Source organism: Trifolium pratense, linkage group LG5 (assembly GCF_020283565.1).
Source record: "Trifolium pratense cultivar HEN17-A07 linkage group LG5, ARS_RC_1.1, whole genome shotgun sequence".
Lineage (NCBI taxonomy): Eukaryota > Viridiplantae > Streptophyta > Magnoliopsida > Fabales > Fabaceae > Trifolium > Trifolium pratense.
The window spans coordinates 8,140,658-8,160,634 of NC_060063.1; the positions used below are offsets into that span (position 1 = coordinate 8,140,658).

General features: G+C 34.0%; 1 protein-coding gene and 1 long non-coding RNA gene across 2 annotated transcripts; one reads left to right on the plus strand and one right to left on the minus strand.

Annotated features, from left to right (window-relative positions):
• Nucleotides 1-2,931: 2,931 nt before the first annotated feature.
• LOC123884702 (tudor domain-containing protein 3) lies at nucleotides 2,932-13,351 on the minus strand. The gene is made up of 7 exons (XM_045933866.1): nucleotides 12,940-13,351; nucleotides 12,289-12,456; nucleotides 11,094-11,310; nucleotides 4,821-5,006; nucleotides 4,202-4,249; nucleotides 3,400-3,668; nucleotides 2,932-3,282 (listed from the first exon to the last, which is right to left on the minus strand). Exons 1-7 carry the CDS (start codon nucleotides 13,198-13,200, stop codon nucleotides 3,106-3,108), a joined length of 1,326 nt encoding a protein of 441 aa, XP_045789822.1. The 5' UTR covers nucleotides 13,201-13,351; the 3' UTR covers nucleotides 2,932-3,105.
• Nucleotides 13,352-18,043: 4,692 nt separating this feature from the next.
• On the plus strand, nucleotides 18,044-18,822 carry LOC123885623. The gene is made up of 3 exons (XR_006801201.1): nucleotides 18,044-18,095; nucleotides 18,369-18,493; nucleotides 18,658-18,822. It is a non-coding gene; the product is annotated as an uncharacterized LOC123885623 (long non-coding RNA).
• Nucleotides 18,823-19,977: the final 1,155 nt, after the last annotated feature.

The following is a 19,977-nucleotide window of genomic DNA, read 5'->3' on the forward strand; positions in this document are numbered from 1 at the left end:
CCAACAACATTTATCCCTTTGTGAACAAAAGACATGAGTCACCAAAACAAGTACAAATGAGCACATGGCTTCTCCCACTTGCATACAGGTTGTCCAACCCTAAATTAGGAAAAGATTCCTTCTTTTAGACATATATGGGTCACGTAAATGCAATGGAAACCATGCAATAAAAGTGAAGTGCAAATTGGCCTAACGGTAATGTTATTGAAGCAACGATAACACACTATTCAGAGCAAATTGACAGCACAACATTGTGACATGTCAAGTTGGATTTGAAATTCAAATCCCTCTCTCATACGCTCCTCCAAAGGTCATATTTGCCTATAAATACAATGGAGCTACATGAAGGAAAGATTAAGAGTTTGCAAAAAGAATCAATCATATACTTAGTTGAAGCAAAAATCAACAAGTCATAAACTCTTCAAAAGCAAAGCAAATCTTCAAAGATATTATTCATAAGTTTGTGAAAAACAAATAGATAAAGCTTGCTATTATCAAATATTGTAACTCTCTCAAGTCTTTCTTTCATGTTAGATTGAGTGTTTGTGAGAAAGTCTTTTCGAGTGAAGAAAAGCAGATTGAATGAAAGTCTTTTCGAGTGAAGAAAAGCAGATTGTGTAAAAGTCTTTTCGAGTGAAGAAAAGCATATTGTATTGATCCAGTTGTGATCAAAGTTTTTGTTGCGAAGCAGAAGGTTCTGATCTAAGCATTTTTAGTGGACAATCTCACAAGGACTATGAGGACTGGACTAGCCCAAGTTGGGTGAACCATGATAACTTCTGTGTATTTTTCTCTTGGACTCTAAAAGCCTTAAAACATACTAAACTAACTAAGTAAGTAATATCAGAGTGCTTTGGGCCTTAAACATTTATTTATTCAGCAACTAACTCAAGAATTATATTGTTCATTTATATCTTGTCTATTTTATTGTTGCTAACTATATTTCTTTTTATATTGTTAATTGTTAACTAACCAATTAAAAGAAATATTGTCTTGAGTTATTTAAACTAACATAAAATAATTTTAAAAAGGGTCACAATTCAAACCCCCCATTTCTTGTGACATTTATTGCTACTTCATAAACCTCAACTCTCGTCAATGTTGGTTTAAACCTTAGAATAATTCTCACTCTCGTGACAAATTATTGAAAACGTATTATTAAAAACTGATTGATAAAAGCACTTGCACGAATCAACTACCGAACCCCTATTAGCTACTAATTACACATCCTAGCAATACTAAACTTAGCTAGACATAATAAAAACTAAAGACATAATAAATAAATAAATAAACGGAAAAAAATAAACATAATAAAAGCACAAATAAATAGGATAAAAATAAATAAAGACAATAAAATAAATAGAAACCTGAATTAAAATGACTTCAAATACAGGCAGCGGAACAACAACAATAAAATTTAACTAAGAGAAAAAACTAAGAACAAAGTCTCGGTCTTAATTCTCTTCTTCAACTATTGCAAGTTGGTGTTCGAGTTTGAATGTAAGAAAGGGGAAACATATATATAGTAGATGGACATTGGAAATTCTCGTGTTTTGCCCGATGTGGGACTAATTGAGGTGTAGCGAGCGCCACACGATCAAAATCAGAATGGATGGCTGGAGATTGAGAACATGGCGAGCGGCATGAAGGGTTGGTTTGAAGGCTGGCCCATTTGCTCTTATGTGGCGGTCGCCATGCTAAAAAGGGGGGGGGGGTGTGGCGAGCAGCATGAAGGGTGTGGCGGGCGCCACACTCCTTGCTGTGTTGTTGGCTGCTTGGCTGCACTTGTGTGGCATTTTTGTCCCTTTTTGTTCCATTTTTCTCTGTTTTGATCAATGTGTCTTTTTAAGCGTGTTCCGGAATAAATAACTGAAAAACATAAAAATATCAAAGTAATACGACAAAAATGTAAAAATAAATAGTAAAAACATAAGCTAAATTAACTAAATAAATAGTACATTTTCTGGTGTATCACCTTCCATAGCTCCATCCTCCTCCTCTTATTTAGATTTCGACCATTGACACTTAAATAAAGCATAATCGCTTTCATGCCTCTCTGCACTGAAATCTCTCCCTTCACTGCCTGCAAATTTCAATTACACATACTTTTTTTTTAATTCACTTCCAATATTTGATCTTTTATGTTAGGTACTACCAAATTTCAGTCCTAGGAGCAAGTTGTTGGTGTTGTTGTTACAAAACCGTCAAATGGGGAGAATTTTAATTTGCAAAACCTAATTATCCTCTCTAATTAATAAAAGAGATGATGTTAAGTTAAAATAAAGCTTAATTAGTAAAATTATCCCTTAAAGACATTTTTGGTTTCAGATTGGTCCCTTAAAGAAAAAAATGTCCAAATAGGTCCCTTACAGGAAAAAAAGTGCGAATAGGTCCCTTAAAGACATCTCCGTTAATCAGTTTGGTCCCTAAAAAGAGGTCTAAATAGGACCAAACTGATTAACGGAGATGTCTTTAAGAGACCTATTCGGACTTTTTTTTCTTTAAGAGACCTATTTGGACATTTTTTTCTTTAAGGGACCAATCTGAAACCAAAAATATCTTTAAGGGACCATTTTACTAATTAAGCCTAAAAAAAAAATAAACAATAAAAAATAAAAGAGATGTTGCAGAAACTATGTAATAGCTGCTTGTGGATTCTTTCTTCAGGCTTCCTTTGTAGCAAGAATTGGCCATGTAAGTGACAATATTTTTTATGGTAATGGTAATGGTAATGGTGCTTCTGTTCTGCGGTGGTGATGCGTTTGCATCGGAGAAGATTAAGAGAACTTTTTATTGATAATTAAAAAAAATTATTTTTACTCATTTAATTTAATTAAGAATCATTTCATAAATAAAATAAAAGAAGCGTTGAAGTAAGATTAATGGGGAGAGAAAGTGGGTGATGGGGCTGACAAGATGGGACAACAAAGGTGAAAGAAAGTGAAAATACATTTTATACAATGTTTGAAGTCTATGATAATCTTATACACTTGTTTAATCCAATGGTTAAAATTGAACAAATTTATTTGAAAATCAGTGGTCCATCATGGACCATTTGGTTAACCAGTCCATGGAAGCATCAGAAATATCCAAGATACAATAATGTTAACCATGTCTTCCCCTCCCTCTTCCTCTACCCCTTCCTCTTCCTCTTCCTCTTCCTCTTCCTCTTCCTCTTCCTCTTCCTCTTCCCATTTGATAGCTGTCATCAGAATCCTTTTCGTATGTGAACATGCTCATTCGAATATTATCTGCTTCAGATTCACGAGGACCGCTTTGTACCTAATAAAGACATACGACATTGAAACAAGTATCGCAAAGATAGAATAATGAACAGAAAGAAAACCTAAAGCAAATCAATATATTAACATCCCTACTAAAAGAAATTAAACTACATACCTGAGAATGTTCGAGGTTAAATTGATTCTGAAGCTGCCATGCAAGATGCTCATCATGGCTAATATCTAGAACATTATCTTTATTAGAAGGATGTTGTTGGGCCTTTCTTTTTTCATATTCTTCCAGAGTAAATACAACTTCATCATCTTCTTGACCCTTGCCCCTATGTCTCCGACCCCTAGAATGTCGATCACGCTGATTTGGTTGATTTAGTTTCTGTAGTAATTTTTGGGCAGCTGCTTGATTTTGCACCGGAATAGATTCCACAACTTTAACAGAAAAAAAAAAGGGTATTAAGAAAATAGATTTCAACATTTAAAGTATTATTAAGAGATATTATAAACTAATTTTTCTACCTTCAAATATAATTTATGATTAATAATAATATGTGATCATTTGAACCATGCAATCAATTCCATTTAGTGGGAAAAGACATTGATAGTTGTTGTTCGTGTATTCTATATTTGGATTGATCATTTTATTGTCCATGACTTCACATTTGTTTGTAGAAGGGTTTTGAATAAGTTATGTCAATTCTAACTTGACATTTATCTATCACAAGGCAAGCAGATACAAAACATGGTAGAGTAGAAGAAACAAATATATCAAATGCAAATGAAACTCATGGTAATTATTTTGGATATATATATAAAGAACATGAATCCCTATTTCAATAAAAAAAAAAAAATGAAACTTGTTCTTTCCGGATTTAATTTTAGATGCAACTTAAGAATATGATAAGTAATAATGGCATCATTTATACAAAAAGAAATAAGCAGACAATATCAGGCAAGGGAATCACCTTCTTTTGGCCTAGTCCCCGAACTACTAGGTTTGTCTTCAGCTCTTTCTGGAAAAAGGAAGAAAAAAAATCAATTCCAGATGCAACTTTCTCTTTACGGATTTAATTTTAAATGCACCTCAAGGGGTTACATCACTAGTCAGTATATATATAATATATGAGTCAGGATCCGTTGACACCAACTAGTTTGACACCAAATGTTACACCTCTCAATAACGTTTTAACCAATATAAATTTTATAAAATCCACCGTTGGATTGAAAGTTTACATCATATAGATCATTTGTGTAAAATTTCAAATAAATCCAAAATCATTTGATATGTTATTGAGATACATCAAAATTAACGGTTTTTGTATTTTTTTAAATGTCGTTAATCTTTATGCGTCTCAATAGCATATCAAATGATTTTGGATTTGTCTGAAATTTTACACAAATGATCTATATGATGTAAACTTTCAATCCAACGGTGGATTTTATAAAATTTATATCGGTTAAAACGTTATTGAGAGGTGTAACATTTGGTGTCAAACTAGTTGGTGTCAACGGATCCTGACTCATAATATATATATATATATATATAAAGAAATAAGCAAAAGAAGATCAAGACAAAGTTATCACCTTTTGGCTTTAACCCTGAACCACTAGGTTTGTCTTCAGCTTTTTCTGGTGGCAATTTTGATTTTAGACTTGCGTCCGAAATATCTTCTTTCAGATTTCGGTCTTGCTGGATACCAGTTGGCCTTGTCTCAGCTCTACCAGCCCCAACCACGGGCTTACTTCTTCTAGAGTTATTATCAGCAAAACCTGCAGAAGTTTACCTTTGTCAACTGTAAGCAAACAATTCATCTGTTCTGAGGATAAAAGATAGTACGTGAGAAATCTCTCCTCCAAGAATTTCTCCTTCACAATAAAATCACTATTCTATTCACAATATTCAATAATGGTCTCTATCCTTGTATATTTATACTAAATTTTCTAATTTCTCTTTATTCCATATCCTAACAGAATTACAAATAATCAATCTTGTATTTGAACGTCAATTTTTATGAACAAAAAAACAGATGCACCAAATAAAAGAAGAACAAATCCCCTTCCTAAACTTCCACATTACCGAACACTCAACTATCACAAATCCTAACTAACTTCTTCCTCCTCCCATACATCCCAACCCCTCCTCTCTTCTTATTTATGGTTATGATTTAATATTGCAATGCTTCCTTAGGTGAAACAACCACAACATCAAACTCAAGGTTTGCAAAGATTGTGGTCCTTACAGGTTGTCTCTGGAAGCAGTGTTTTACAAGTAACTTTAACCTACTGTTGAGAGGGATTTGAAATGGTCCATTGTAATACACCGCTATTCAGGGCAAGCTCCTTGATGGAACTCTAGATCTCAAATAATGAAAATAAGATTGAAATGGAGAAATATGTAATTGTATTGATTGAAACAGTTGAACAATTACACAGTTTATGAAAATGGAGAATGAAAATAACAAAGGTAACAAACTAGTAGAGAGAGAGTCTACCAGCCCCAAAGCACTAAGTGCCCCAAATCACTAAAAGTGATCCATTAATTCTAACTGAAATTCTAGCTAGGTTCTTCCTTGTGCATAACACTCCTTATATAGTGGAGTAAGTCCTCATGCACTCATGCCACCTCATCACACCTTAGTCTTGGATCCAAGCCAAGTTGTTTGCACAATTTACTTAGAATCAAGCCTCTTTGTTGCAGTTGGTAAGAGAACTCTTGCATCGTTGATTTCAAATCACTCATTGCTTCTTCCATTTTGGTTGTGTCGTAACAGTTGTTACTGTTTCGTAGTCCTGCGGCTCAGGCAGCTGTCCACGCTGTGAAATCGCAATCAAAGGATTAACGGAGTTCGGCGGAGGTGGTGGAACCATCGTCGGGTCACAAGCCATTTGTTTCTTCGTCAACAGGGTTGAATCTTCCAACGTGAAGGTGGATCGTGACTCATTCATCTTTTGCTCCTTCTCATTTATTTGCCTCTCAGTTGTTTCTAACCTTTCTGCGATCAAGATCGTTTCAGATTCACGATAAGTTTCTTTGATGCGAATTTCTTCTCGGTCATCAGTGAATGCTTCGATCATAGCCATGGAAAATGTTTTCCAATCTGCATCTGGGTTCTCTTCACACCAATAATAAAACCACATCAGTGCTTGTTTATCCTCCATGCTCATAAAAGCCCATTGAAGCTTATCGCGAGAAGGTACTTCATTCTTCTCGAAGAACCTTTCAGCCACAGCGATCCAGCCAACAGGATCGGTTCCCATGAAATTTGGTAATTGCTTCTTCATAGTCCAAACGTCCTCCATCACTGGCTCCTCGTCGGATCCGGCAGGTCGGACCATTGTTGCGAACCGGAAATTTCGCAACTTATAAAATATTGAAGAAAAGGATTAAAAACAGGAATAATGAAAATAGTGTATTATTATATGAAAATGAAAGATAAATGCAATAGGATGAATATCCTAATGCCAAAAGGTAACAAACTAGTAGAGAGAGAGTCTACTAGCCCCAAAGCACTAAGTGCCCCAAATCACTAAAAGTGATCCCATTAATTCTAACTGAAATTCTAGCTAGGTTCTTCCTTGTGCATAACACTCCTTATATAGTGGAGTAAGTCCTCATGCACTCATGCCACCTCATCACACCTTAGTCTTGGGCCAAAGTCAAGGCCCACTTTCACATTCAAGTCTCTATCAATACCCACCCCTTCAAACAACCTTGTCCTCAAGGTTGAAATTTTGCATCCATCCAACTTGCCTCTATCAAATACAAAGTTGAGCAATCTATGAAAGATGAAGAACATTCTCCAACAAACTTCAGTATCAGCAGCAACTACCATTGGAAAATTGAATTCTATCAAGTATTGTTGCTTCACCAAAAAAGATGAATGCCACGAAATCATGTTGAAAGGATGTACAAAGTTTCTTTCACTGTACCCCCATATAACTGTATTCCACAAAGCAAGGTCGTATGGTTCTACAACAATATGGATACAAGCCCCATGAGAAATGAAGACAATTCTCCAACAAAATTCATAAGCAGCCTTTGACAAAAAACCATTGAATTTTCCCAGATCCCATGCAATTCTCAAAACTGATGAATATAATAACATCATTTTCACTTTGGCTAAGGCATGAGGATCATAGTGCTTACTCACCTTGAGCAGCTCATGATAAATGAAGACCATTCTCCAATAGACTTCAATAGTAGATCTCATACCTTTTGGAAACGACATTAATTTGCTTAAAAACCAAATGGAAATGAGCCTGCAGTTGGACACTCGGTGCACTAGTATGTTGGAAAACGACATGTCATTCTTGACTTTTCCATTGTTGTTCTGACTTTGCTGCTGGGTTAGAGCTTGACCCATTAATCCAATGAGTAACCACTTGCCAATATGCAATGATAGTGTTAAAACATCTAACTTGTGGTCTGTGACATCAAACAAAATTTCCCAAAGCTTTCCTCTATCATAAGCAAAATTCAACCAACTGTATAGTGATGGAAAACTTTTTCCATTTGACCTTACCAATGAGAATAAAAAATTAAAAAGGACTTCCCCACTTGGTACCTCACCAGCATTAGACTTTATCCTTTCTTCTTGAAAACTTTGTTTATCCACAAACCTTTCTCTGGTAGTGATGCCAATACTTTCCTGATAAATGAACATAAGGGCAGTTTCGCCTTCCAACAACATTTCATTGTTTGGGGAGCTTTCAATACCCTTAAAGATAATGAGAGCAACATGATCACCAACTTGAATCATCAAAGAGTTGGATGTACGTTCATATGGTCCCTCCTTAACGATGGGTACAAACTTGCAATTCTCCTTAACAACTGCTACTTGACGTTTTAAAAAATAATCAAGGTTACTAACCTTTGCCCTGAACTTGAATAATAAAGGAATTTCCTCTGCATTTGTTTTCGGTAAATGTTCTCTAGATGAAAACCTTTTTTCCTCATAGTTTGGAATTGAAAAATAATTCTTCTCTATAAGCTTCAAATTCCCATCGCTCTTTCTTATGGCCCAATTTCTATTATTAAATTGAGCTAAGCCCAATAACTCTATTTCAGCCCACATAGTAATTCTAAGTATCTCAAAACACAGATTAAAATTAACTTGGGTCCAGCTCACCTTAACAAAAAAAAAAACTTGGGTCCAGCTCATGAGGTTAAGAGATTTAGAAAGCTCACCAAATGTCCTATTTACCCTTTTCTCTTCCAAAATCTTCGCACCTTCAGCAACGCTACCACGCTCGAGAATGGAATTGTCACTGGAGTACGGTGGTTTCGACAATTTTGATGACGGTTCATCTAGAGTTACTCGTATGCTCCTTCTCTTTTTAACACGGAACTTACCATCTCTCTCTCTTTCGACGGATTTGCTCAAATCCGGTGGTTTGGGTTGTGGTTCTCGTCGTGGGAGAGTTGTCGCGGGTTGATCGAAGTCCATCAAACGTAATTCCGGCGAGAGTGGATCAGGTGGTTTTGGCTTAGGTGGAGTTGCTGCAAGTCGGCCGGAATCCGGCGGATCTGGAACCGGAGGTGCCGCCTCGAACACACTCGTCTTCTCCTTCCTTCTTTGCACCACACTCACTGTTTCGTCAAACATTGCTTCTCCGCCGTTCTTCGTCACCTCTAACACTGATACATCCTCATCGTGATTTTCTTCTATCACATCAACCACATTCATGTGGTTCTTCGCGATCGATGGTGTTAATGTAGTTGTTACTGGAAGTTTCTGATCCGGTTTCTCCGACGAATTCTTCAACAATCCAGAATCTATCTCTTTCACTGCACAGTTAACCTTCTGAATCTCTTCTTTCTGCGGAAATGACTTCTCAATTTCCAGCGATGTCTCCTCCAAGCCAAGTTGTTTGCACAATTTACTTAGAATCAAGCCTCATTGTTGCAGTTGGTAAGAGAACTCTTGCATCGTTGATTTCAAATCACTCATTGCTTCTTCCATTTTGGTTGTCTTACGATCACTGGTTCCTGGGAAGTAGATCCGGTAGGTCGGACCAATTGATGGAACTCTAGATCTCAAATAATGAAAATAAGATTGAAATGGAGAAATATGTAATTGTATTGATTGAAACAGTTGAACAATTACACAGTTTATGAAAATGGAGAATGAAAATAACAAAGGTAACAAACTAGTAGAGAGAGAGTCTACTAGCCCCAAAGCACTAAGTGCCCCAAATCACTAAAAGTGATCCCATTAATTCTAACTGAAATTCTAGCTAGGTTCTTCCTTGTGCATAACACTCCTTATATAGTGGAGTAAGTCCTCATGCACTCATGCCACCTCATCACACCTTAGTCTTGGGCCAAAGTCAAGGCCCACTTTCACATTCAAGTCTCTATCACTCCTAGCCTCTGATATTTTCAAATGTGACCTTAACTTTAGATATACCCACTCCTGTACAACATCTTCCACCTCATATTCTTGTTTTCTTCCGTTCACGTCTGAATCTGGGCTCTCCAGATTCTACCTTAATTGCCTAAAAGTTTCATCCCTCTCAAGCAACTCCATTGATTCCAAAATTACATCACAACTAAATGAGGAGTAGAAACTCCTCGTTTAATTTAATGGAAGCTAATAACTAGTAAGGATTTCCAACTTTACGACCACCAGTAACTACAAACCTTTTTCTCTACAACCATCTCCCAAGGCAGATTGGGCATCGGCTTTCTTAAGTAGTGAAACCAACTCAAACTCCCTCCATTCATATAGAGTAGTCGGAGTTTTAGTTCAAGTATGGTGTTGTAATTCAATACTTTTCTGCTTCGGCAAGCAATCCCCTTGGATCACTCCAATTAAAGCTTAGAAGTTCAACCCACCGATGTTCCTAAAAGAGAACTCATTCCCCAAGATCCATCTGCATTTGTGGTTCTGCGCTGTTCTACCTAAAATTGAGTACATTGATTCAGATTCTTGGGTGAAACTTTAATCATTGATTTCATTTGTTCAAACATATTTGCCATTTCATCCCTCCCCTCCTTCATAACCTAACCCCCATGAAGCTTTTACGAAAGCTAATCAATATAGCCATACAAATAATCTTTAATTTCCCATATGTTTACAATGAGAAATAGATAGTAAACTTATTCTATAGAGATTGCCGCATAAGCTTATTAGTGACGTGGCATAATTAGTGTTACATGGCAACATGTAAATCTGATGTCAACACAATGGTTTGGGGGGCTTTTTTAATATATTATAAATAGAAATAGATTTCCCATATGTTCAATATAATCCTGAAATCATTATCTCCCAGGATTCAACTCTTTTTCTAGACCCCATCTTTGTTTCTTGGCATTGGAACCAAAAAATTATGTAACAAAAAATAGAAGCACAAAATAAAAAAGAACAAGTAACGTGTATGGCATATTACTAAAACACTTATTCCATAACAGCGTACCAAAAATACAATTCCAAGATGCCAGAGAGTGACATCTCGATTCTCAACTTGAAAGACTTGAAAAATAATCGATGCCCCTCTACACCTTAGTCCCCTTCCAATAATGCTTGTCATTACCCAAGACCCACACCTATAAAAAATCGTACTAAAAACTAGAATGATATTTTTTATGTTTTTTAAAATATTGCAGGTCTATGTAGTCTACTCCATCATGTAGTGCTCACAAACCATGTAGTCTATAGGGAACTGGCCTTAATAGGAGAGAGTTAAAAGTAACGATAATCAACATAACATATAATCATGAATTCAAGTATGCCCGCATTTATCGATAGTGGACAACAATCACTAAACGAAAACACCGTGTATGTTTAAAGGAGCAATGCATGCACTAGCAAGGAAAAAAATAAAATAAAGACAAAAGATATGTTTCTCTTTGACCTGATGAAGGTCCAACCTGCAGCTTCACAAATGCAGGAGGACCACCTGTATCACGATCCTCTAGCTGTTTTAAAGACGACCGAGAGAATCCTGCATATTTTTGGTTCATTTGCCATTCTTCATATAGTGATTGAACAACACCTCCTAATACAGTCAATGCTTTAGGATTTAAGCAAGCAATACCACTATGTACAGGAACTTTATTTTCCAAACGAATCTGTCCAATGAAAACACAACAATACTATCATAAATGGTAAAAGTGGTTTCAGAATTAAACATAAAAATACAGATTCACATTATTAAACTCATAACAGATGAGACAAAGCTACTCTATTCATATAACTGAGATCTCAAACTAATTATCAATTAAATTAACTAAATATTGTTATATACAAATGTCGTGTCAGCGTGTAACCTTAACAGAAAACAAGGTCAGCAACCAAGACAAATATATGCATCAAATCAAAGCAAACCATGCCATCAAAATCTGCATGGCAATATTCATGGTTTTAAATTGTGGTCACAGTTGCAGTTACATGTCAAACCTTTATATTACAACAAAATGCGGCCAATGCAGTCAAAATTGTGGTTGTGATGGACGACCAGAATGTAGAAGCATATTGTAATCATTTTAACTCTCTAAAAAGTTAATCATAGAACAGCTAATGATAAAGAGAAAGAAACTATGATATAGATGTGCCATCTGTCATAGACTTGCAGCCATGAGAGAACTCACACAGTTTCAAAAAAGATATGTAATCGCAAGTGTGGCTGCAATGACAAAGTTTTTTATGTCACTGCAACCACAAACAAGTGTGGTTGCATCAGCCGTATTTGACTGTAATTCTTTGACAATATCAAGAATCACACCACGACTGCGGACGAAATCTAAAAGCTTACATCTGCTTGGTTTGCATAAACATGTGTACCGGACAAAACAGCACAAAACAGAGTTTTAAGGTATTGAACAACTTTTTGTCTTAAACGATCTTTGGTGGACAAAAAGTTATTTTGCTATTTTAGACAACTTGCACTTGGCACAAGTGAGAGACAAATTTTTCAATTTTTATCCAGTCTCTTGCCCCCCCAATTTATCCCGTCCCATAAACAATTTTAAAATCAAACAGTTTTAGGAGATCAAATGCACTCTAATGGATGCGCATGCAATCACAGAAAAATAAACATGACATGTTACCTTAGTACCAGGAACTAGAATGTCAGGTATAAATGGAATGTGGGAATATTCTATGGCAGTTATCTCGGAGTGACCATCGGTGAGACATAATCTGAGAAGTCTCCGACCACTTGAACTTCTTGAAATGTTATCCATTTTGCTCATAGATATGTCTCTCACCGAAGATACCTGTTGAAAACAATAAATTTTCTCTTTAACAAGAGCATGTATGTTTGAATCGACTTATTTGAATTTATCTAATAAGCGAGACTATTCGGCAAAACTTATGAAAACAACTTGTGACACTTTCATAAGTTGATCAATATGGTTTATGAAAACAACTTATATGTTTGAATTGACTTATTTGAATTTATCTACGAAACCAGACAGTTTGGCAAAACTTATGAAAACAACTTATGACACTTTCGTAAGTTGATCAATATGGTTTATGAAAAACAACTTATAGCTTATATGTTTGAATTGACTTATTTGAATTTATCTACTACGCCAGACAGTTTGGCAAAACTCATGAAAACAACTTATAGCTTATAGGTTTGAATTGACTTATTTGAATTTATCAACTAACTCTTTGGTAAAACTTATGAAAACAAGTTATAGCTTATACGAAAAACAACTTAACTTTGATGCATAAACAGTTATGAATGAATTTACCTGAAGGACTTTGGGTCCATGAAGAAAAGAAGAAGGATTATTACGAAGAAGAGATGGTTCGGGTAAGGATTTGGCTCCGATGGATCTGAGATCAGAGTTGAGGAGTTCGGATTCAACAGACTCTAACAACTTGGAACGGTCATCGGCTAATGCGGTTTGAATAACGATTATTGCCTTTAAATCGTCGGTTTCTTCCAAATACCAACCCTTACTTTTTAGGGTTTCTATTACCATTGTTGTTGATTCTGAACTTCCTTGCATTTTCACACTTTCAAATTCATATTCAAATTTCTGAGCTTCTCTCAGCTGTTGTTTGTAGTATATTTGGGTTAGTCTTTTCGGCTCAAATGTTGTTTAGGTCACTACACTTTAATTGCATTTTTTTTTTGTCATGGGATGGGAACTCACCAATGAATAACTAGCAAATTTCAATTTATAACATGGATTAGATCAGTAGTGATTGACGTTGAATTTGTTAGGAAAAACTACGGTTCGATTCCCGCAGTTTTATAAAATAAAAGAATTTATAAAAGAGTTGGAAAGACATCAACCTGGCCCAATTAAATCACACAAATGTAGTGTTTATGTTATAGTATCATATTACGAACATACCACACAAGGGTGGCTTTGTTATAAGGGCATGTTTCCGGCGTGGTTTTGACATGGGTTTGGATCCGGCGAGGTCCATTCTTGTTGTGTTTATGTCTCGCGTGGTATGTTCGTCGCTGAGAGAGGTAAAGTGGTGGTCCTATGTGGCAGTGGAGCTGGGTGTCACTCTAGGGCTGGGTCTGACACTGCCACCCTTGTGGGGGTGGTCGGTGGCCACTATTTAGAAGGTGTGGTTCTACGGTGGTGGTTGTTTGATTTTGGAGGTGGATGTGTTTGTAGACTCGACGGACATTTGGTGGTGATATTCATAACACAGCTTTCTGTGGTGATGTATGGTTGATGCCGAATGTGATTGGTTCTCTACGATACTTGTTTATCAGACTGTTTTCAAATCTGTTGAGATTTGCACGACTCTTTTTGAGTCTCTGATAGTTCCCAAATCTGATGAGATTTGCAGATTTCTTTGTATCTGGTTGACTTCTATCACGTCAGTGTTGACTGTTTTTACTTTGGTCGTGTTTGGTGCTTTGTTGCAGTTGTTTCGGCATTGCCGCCTCATGGCGGTACCTCTTTCGTGGTTTGGAGTGTAGGGGGTACTGCGCGCCGAGACTTATCTGCCTATGTTTTCATTCTACCGTTGCCCTGTTTGTTCGATTTTGATAGGTCAATCACTTTTGATTCGAGATGGCGAGTTAGTGTTTACGGACTATGGGCAATTTTTTGGCCGGGGTTGATGTCTTCTCTGGTGGTCTGGAAGCTGATGGGACTTTTTAAGAATGTGATTAGAAGTTGACCTCTTTTAGGTGATATTTGTTTTGGTATTGATCTTGGGTGCTCCGCTTACGTACGACGTCTTGATATTGTAGTAATTCTTTATTTACCGATCTTTGTTCGCCTTATGAGAGACCTAATATTAATAAGGGTCTTGCTAACGAGTGCCCCCGGGGCACTCTTTAAGCATTCCATTTAAAAAAACTTTTTATTCAAAAAGTTAAACACTACAATTTCCAATGTGTTGACTTTACGCATTCTGATAAAAATTCTATAAAAAGCTTACTATTTAAGGGTTTAAAGAGTGCCCCGGGAGCACTATTTAGCATTTGCCTATTAATAATATATTTCTGGTTAAAAAAAATGAATTCTTGTAGTATAAACATGATACGGTAGTCTTAGAGGTATCCCTAGTGAAGTACTACTAGTACTAGTAGTATTTTTTTTTTTCTTTTCTTTTTGAGAAAAATAGTACTCCCTCCGGTCCTAAATATAAGAGGGAAACTATTTTCTGAATTTATTGAGAATCTAATGTATTTGGCCTACCACAATGAATATAAAAAGTAGTTTTCCTCTACTGGAGGGAGTATTTGGTTTTTGTTGCCTGTAAAAGAGAAAACATTAGGATTTTCTATGGGAGAAAGAACGAAAACGTAATAGTGCAGTTATTGAAATCAGTCAGACTTGATATATGTGAAGTCATTAAAAGAACCACACCCATAATTGTATAATCTCAAGAATCAAGACATAAATAAAAGGAGATTCGTCGTCTTTTGAAGATGGATTGGAATGTTAAAATTTTACATGAGTATCGTGAGGCAAACAAATGTGCGGATGCTTTAGCAAATATAGGATGCAATCTTGACCATGAAGTGATATTTTACGAAGCTTGTCCAATGGAGATTGGATATATTTTGTTAGCTGATCAATTAGGGATTTCTACACCTAGATTGATTGTTGCTTAGTTTTTTTTTTCTCTTTTTTGGGCTTTCGCCCTCTTTTGTATCAAAAAAAAAAAAAGGAAAATGCTCAAGGGTACGACATATTTTATCGTAACAATCGCACGACCACATACTATATGTATTAATTAACATTGGAGAATGAGTGAATAGTTTAATTGTGGCTATACCTCCAATGACATACTTAAAAAAAAATTACATTGGCACTTTTTTATGATGTATAGTTTTATATATTTTGGTTAAATTAATAAGTAACTAAAAGTTTGAATCGATGAACTCTCGATTGATTCAGTTTTTGGTGTTTTTTAAAAATGAAGTCGAACTAAACTAATCGGTTTGGTTCGAATACTTTAGTCGGTTTGTGTTCTGATCCGATCTTAAGTCCACACTGCCGAGAAATTGTCCGCTTTAGGGTTAACTCGTCACAATTTTTTCATTTGGAGAAAATGCGCCTCAGTGGCTTGAAAGGTGTGAGTGTTGTATATATATAAACTACTGTTAGCCTCGATTACCAAGCGATGTGATACTATTTTGGAGTATCCAGAATAGTTTGTGATATTTTCGAAGTGCCATGCTTTTTTACTTAATATTAGCGTAGGCATAGTATATTTTTCTTTATTTTTTTTAAGAAAGAGGAATCCGGGACCATATCAACAATTTCGTGGGCTTGGACTTCTTCTGTTGACATAAAAAAATGGACCTTCTATTTCGAATCTTTTTTTTTTTTTTAAGATACGTTTCATGACCCATTTCAAAATCGAAAAAGACCGCCCAGATTACCAAAGCAACGGCCAAGTAATAGGAGATCTAGTTGAAGAATCGGTCATTCTTCCATAGGCGCTTTAGAGATTCCATTAAAAAAAGACGTCTTTCCTGAGCATTTTCTCTATAAATAAACGGAAACTGGCAAAAGTCATTTTTGCCAGTTTCACCAAATCTTTTTTCAAGACTTCACTGCTATTATTTTTTATCCAATATATTTCCTGCTATAATTTTTTCAATCACGCATAAACATTTGCCCATTTGGATTGACTTATTTTTGAGCTTATGCAAAACAGTTTATGTAAATAAATAAGTTTTTATACATTATTATAAACTTTTCAAAGTAGTTTATGAAAAAACAGCTTATAAAAATATAATTTTTGTTAGTGAAAACCTATAAATTAACGTAAAGTTTTATTTATTTACATAAGCAATGTTTATATGCTTAAAAATAAGCCGAATCCAAATCGACCCTAATGTAATCAATCTTCACCATACAGAAAAAACAATGGTTGTTTCAATTCAAACAAATCTCACAGAATACAATCCATAAGTTTGCAAATAAATTAATATTAAAAATATTAGATGACATTAAACCACCAGATGATTAACTAGATTCTAACATAAAAAAAAAATAGTGATTAAGTAATCAAGGCTTGCAAGCAAGTGAGGCAAATTAAGTGTCATCGTGCAACATAGACGAACAATCAGTCGTGCTATAGCACTGTTGTAAATAAAATCGTTCCTATCATTATGTACCAAAAAAAAAAGAAAAATCGTTCCTGTCGTCAAATGACCCAACTCAACAATAATTCCCAACTACTAATGGTAGCAAACCAATAATTTTGATAGTTTGTAAATTTGTAACAGAAGAGCACAAATTTTATGATTAGTGTTGTTAGTTGATACTTGAAGGAGTAGCAACTATAACAATAATAAATCTATAAGAACTTCACTTGAATATAAGGAGGTGTATTGAATTGTGATTTCATGGGATATTAAAAGATTTTTTTATGACAAAAAAATTTTGAGGTATTTAATCAAGACTTTTACAAAAGTTAAATAAATCTCGTGGTATTCAATTAAGACAAACATGATTTTTTTTCAGGGCAACAAAATTCGTTGATATTCAATTGAGATTTGTTACTATTTTTAAAATGTCTAATGGTATTCAAAAGTCTACCGATTTTGATGAATTTTTCTTTGGAATGAATTTTGAGAAACGTTTTAGTTGAAAATATACTTGATAGACTTTTTCAACAATCACACCAAAAGCCGAGACTTTTTTGAACTGGGAAATGCTTTATGTCGCGAAAAATGTTTCACGACAAACTCACGAAGGATGAAATAGCGAGTTTTATTTAATGCATTTATGTAGTAAGCTGAAGGCACTTTGCAGTACATGTGGCCTATACGATAGTCTATTCCATTATATATCTTTTACTAGTAAAAGGAAGGTTGAGTTGCTCATAAACAAGCATTGTGATGATGTGGCACCTCTAAGAAAACTCCAATTATTTGATAAAAAAAAAAACTCCACTTATAAATATTTAATTTAATTAAATTTTTCATAAGAATGAATTGCACAAAACATGTTTTTATATTATTTATAATTTTCCACTATCATAATCATACCATTAAGTATTTTCCACCATTACATTTCCTTAACCTTAGAGCTTCTTGCAAATGTAACCAACATAGAGTAATAAAAGAAATATTGCTTATTTTTCAGTTTCACTCTAACCTTTATAACCACCACTTATCACATTTTTTTTCATATTTGTTCTATACATTTGACACTTGCAATGGTACTCATGAGATCATATACATCTTCAAGTTGTACACTATGTCTACTATTGATAGCAATCTCAGCAAGATATGTAGACATTTTTTCAATATACCTTTGTTCATTTGTCTTTTATAGTAAACTTAATTATTGTACATTCTTTTGTTCTTTTGTTACTTTTATATTCATTTATTCTTTAATGTCATGAAGGGAAAACATGATTGATTGCTCATGTTCGGAATGTTCAGAAGATTTGAAGGAGAACTTAGGTGAGTTTTGTCAATCCTTTGAATAATTTTCTAACTTATCAGCTACACTCAAAACAATGTCAACAAGTAAGTAGATCACTTTTTTACCAACTTTTTATCTATTGTGTTTTTAAGTTTACATATTTGTTGTTTTTATATATGAACACATAGATGAAGACATATGGTTTTATGGACAACCTCACCATTAACACTAATATTCATTGCAATTAATTATTGTACATTATTTTGTTCTTTTGTTACTTTTATATTCATTTATTCTTTAATGTCATGAAGAGAAAACATGATTGATTGTTCATGTTCGAAATGTGAGGAAGATTTGAAGGAGAACTTAGGTGAGTTTTGTCAATCCCTTGAATAATTTTCTAACTTATCAGCTACACTCAAAACAATGTCAACAAGTAAGTAGATCACCTTTTACCAACTTTTTATCTATTGTGTTTTTATGTTTACATATTTGTTGTTTTTATATATGAACACATAGACGAAGACATATGGTTTTATGGACAACCTCCCCATTAACACTAATATTCATTGCAATTTCATGTTTTTCAATCGTTACCAGTGTTATGAAGAATGATATGTTGCTGATTGGAAAATGGTGTATGTATTGGTGCAAGTCAAGTATAATTTTTAATTTAGTTTTATATGTATAGTCCCATTCAATTTTTTTTTACATAATTGTTATATATTATTACTGTAATTTTTATTAAATATATGACTAATCTTTACTTTTTTTTATTCATTGCTAGCAACATCTCTATTTAATTTTAGGTACAAGTAAAATTCTAAACACGGAACTCAAGAGTCGTCCCCAAGAATTTTGATTATGTTAAAGCAAGCATAACCAAATTTATCCATCACTCATTCCACGAATTAGTTAATCAACACTCCTTTTTCTATTTAATTTCATTTATAGAATAACAAATTTAGTCAAAAAAATATTTTTATTTATTTATTTATAAAAATAATAAAAGGTTGAAATTGATGAAAGGTCAATGAAAAGTCGTAAGTTACAAACTATTTATATTTTATTAAAATATCAATTGTTTACATTTTTTATTAATATAGTATAGGAAAAAAGTAGTTGAAAAATTGCACAAGTGAAAAAAAAATGATAAAAAAAAAATATAGAATAAATTTTAATAATAAATAAAGCTCAGCTCAACAAAGTCAATATATCAGCACAAGACAAGCATGACTACCTCTAACATACAAAAGTAAAAAAACAACGGTAAGAAAAAAAAAGTAAGAAAGCAAAGCAAGTTGCGACTATACTTCCATGATGCATAAAAAGAAAATTAAGTTCTCATACTATTACACTATTATAATAAAATATAATGCACCTCTTCAAACTTATGAATATTAACAGATATTCACTAAAAATTATATTAATTGTCCTTAATATAAACAAATCTACTATGTAGGTTAATATTAAACAAAATCTTTTTTTTTAAATAACCTTGTTATTTTTAATATAGATTTATACTAGATATAAACATGTTACTATATTTAAAATATTAACAATCATTTAATTATATATGATTATACTTATCATAATTATTATTTTTATTGATAAAAAATATTTTAAATGTGTGTTTTAATCAAACCCATAAAATGAAAGAAAATAGCAAATCCTCTATAAAAAAGAGTACTGCATTCTAATAAGCATTACTAAATTAAATTGAAAATCCAAATAAAAATTATTAAATAAAAAAATTAAAAGCAAAATGAGCGGAGAAAAACCTCATGGAAAAAAAAAACCAAACAATAGACCAAAAAAATCGAGACTAATAAAATCGGGATAAAATTTCACCAAGTGAATAATTGATAAGAAACTTCAAGAGAACGAGAGGGAGGTAAGTAGATAAGTTATTTGACATCT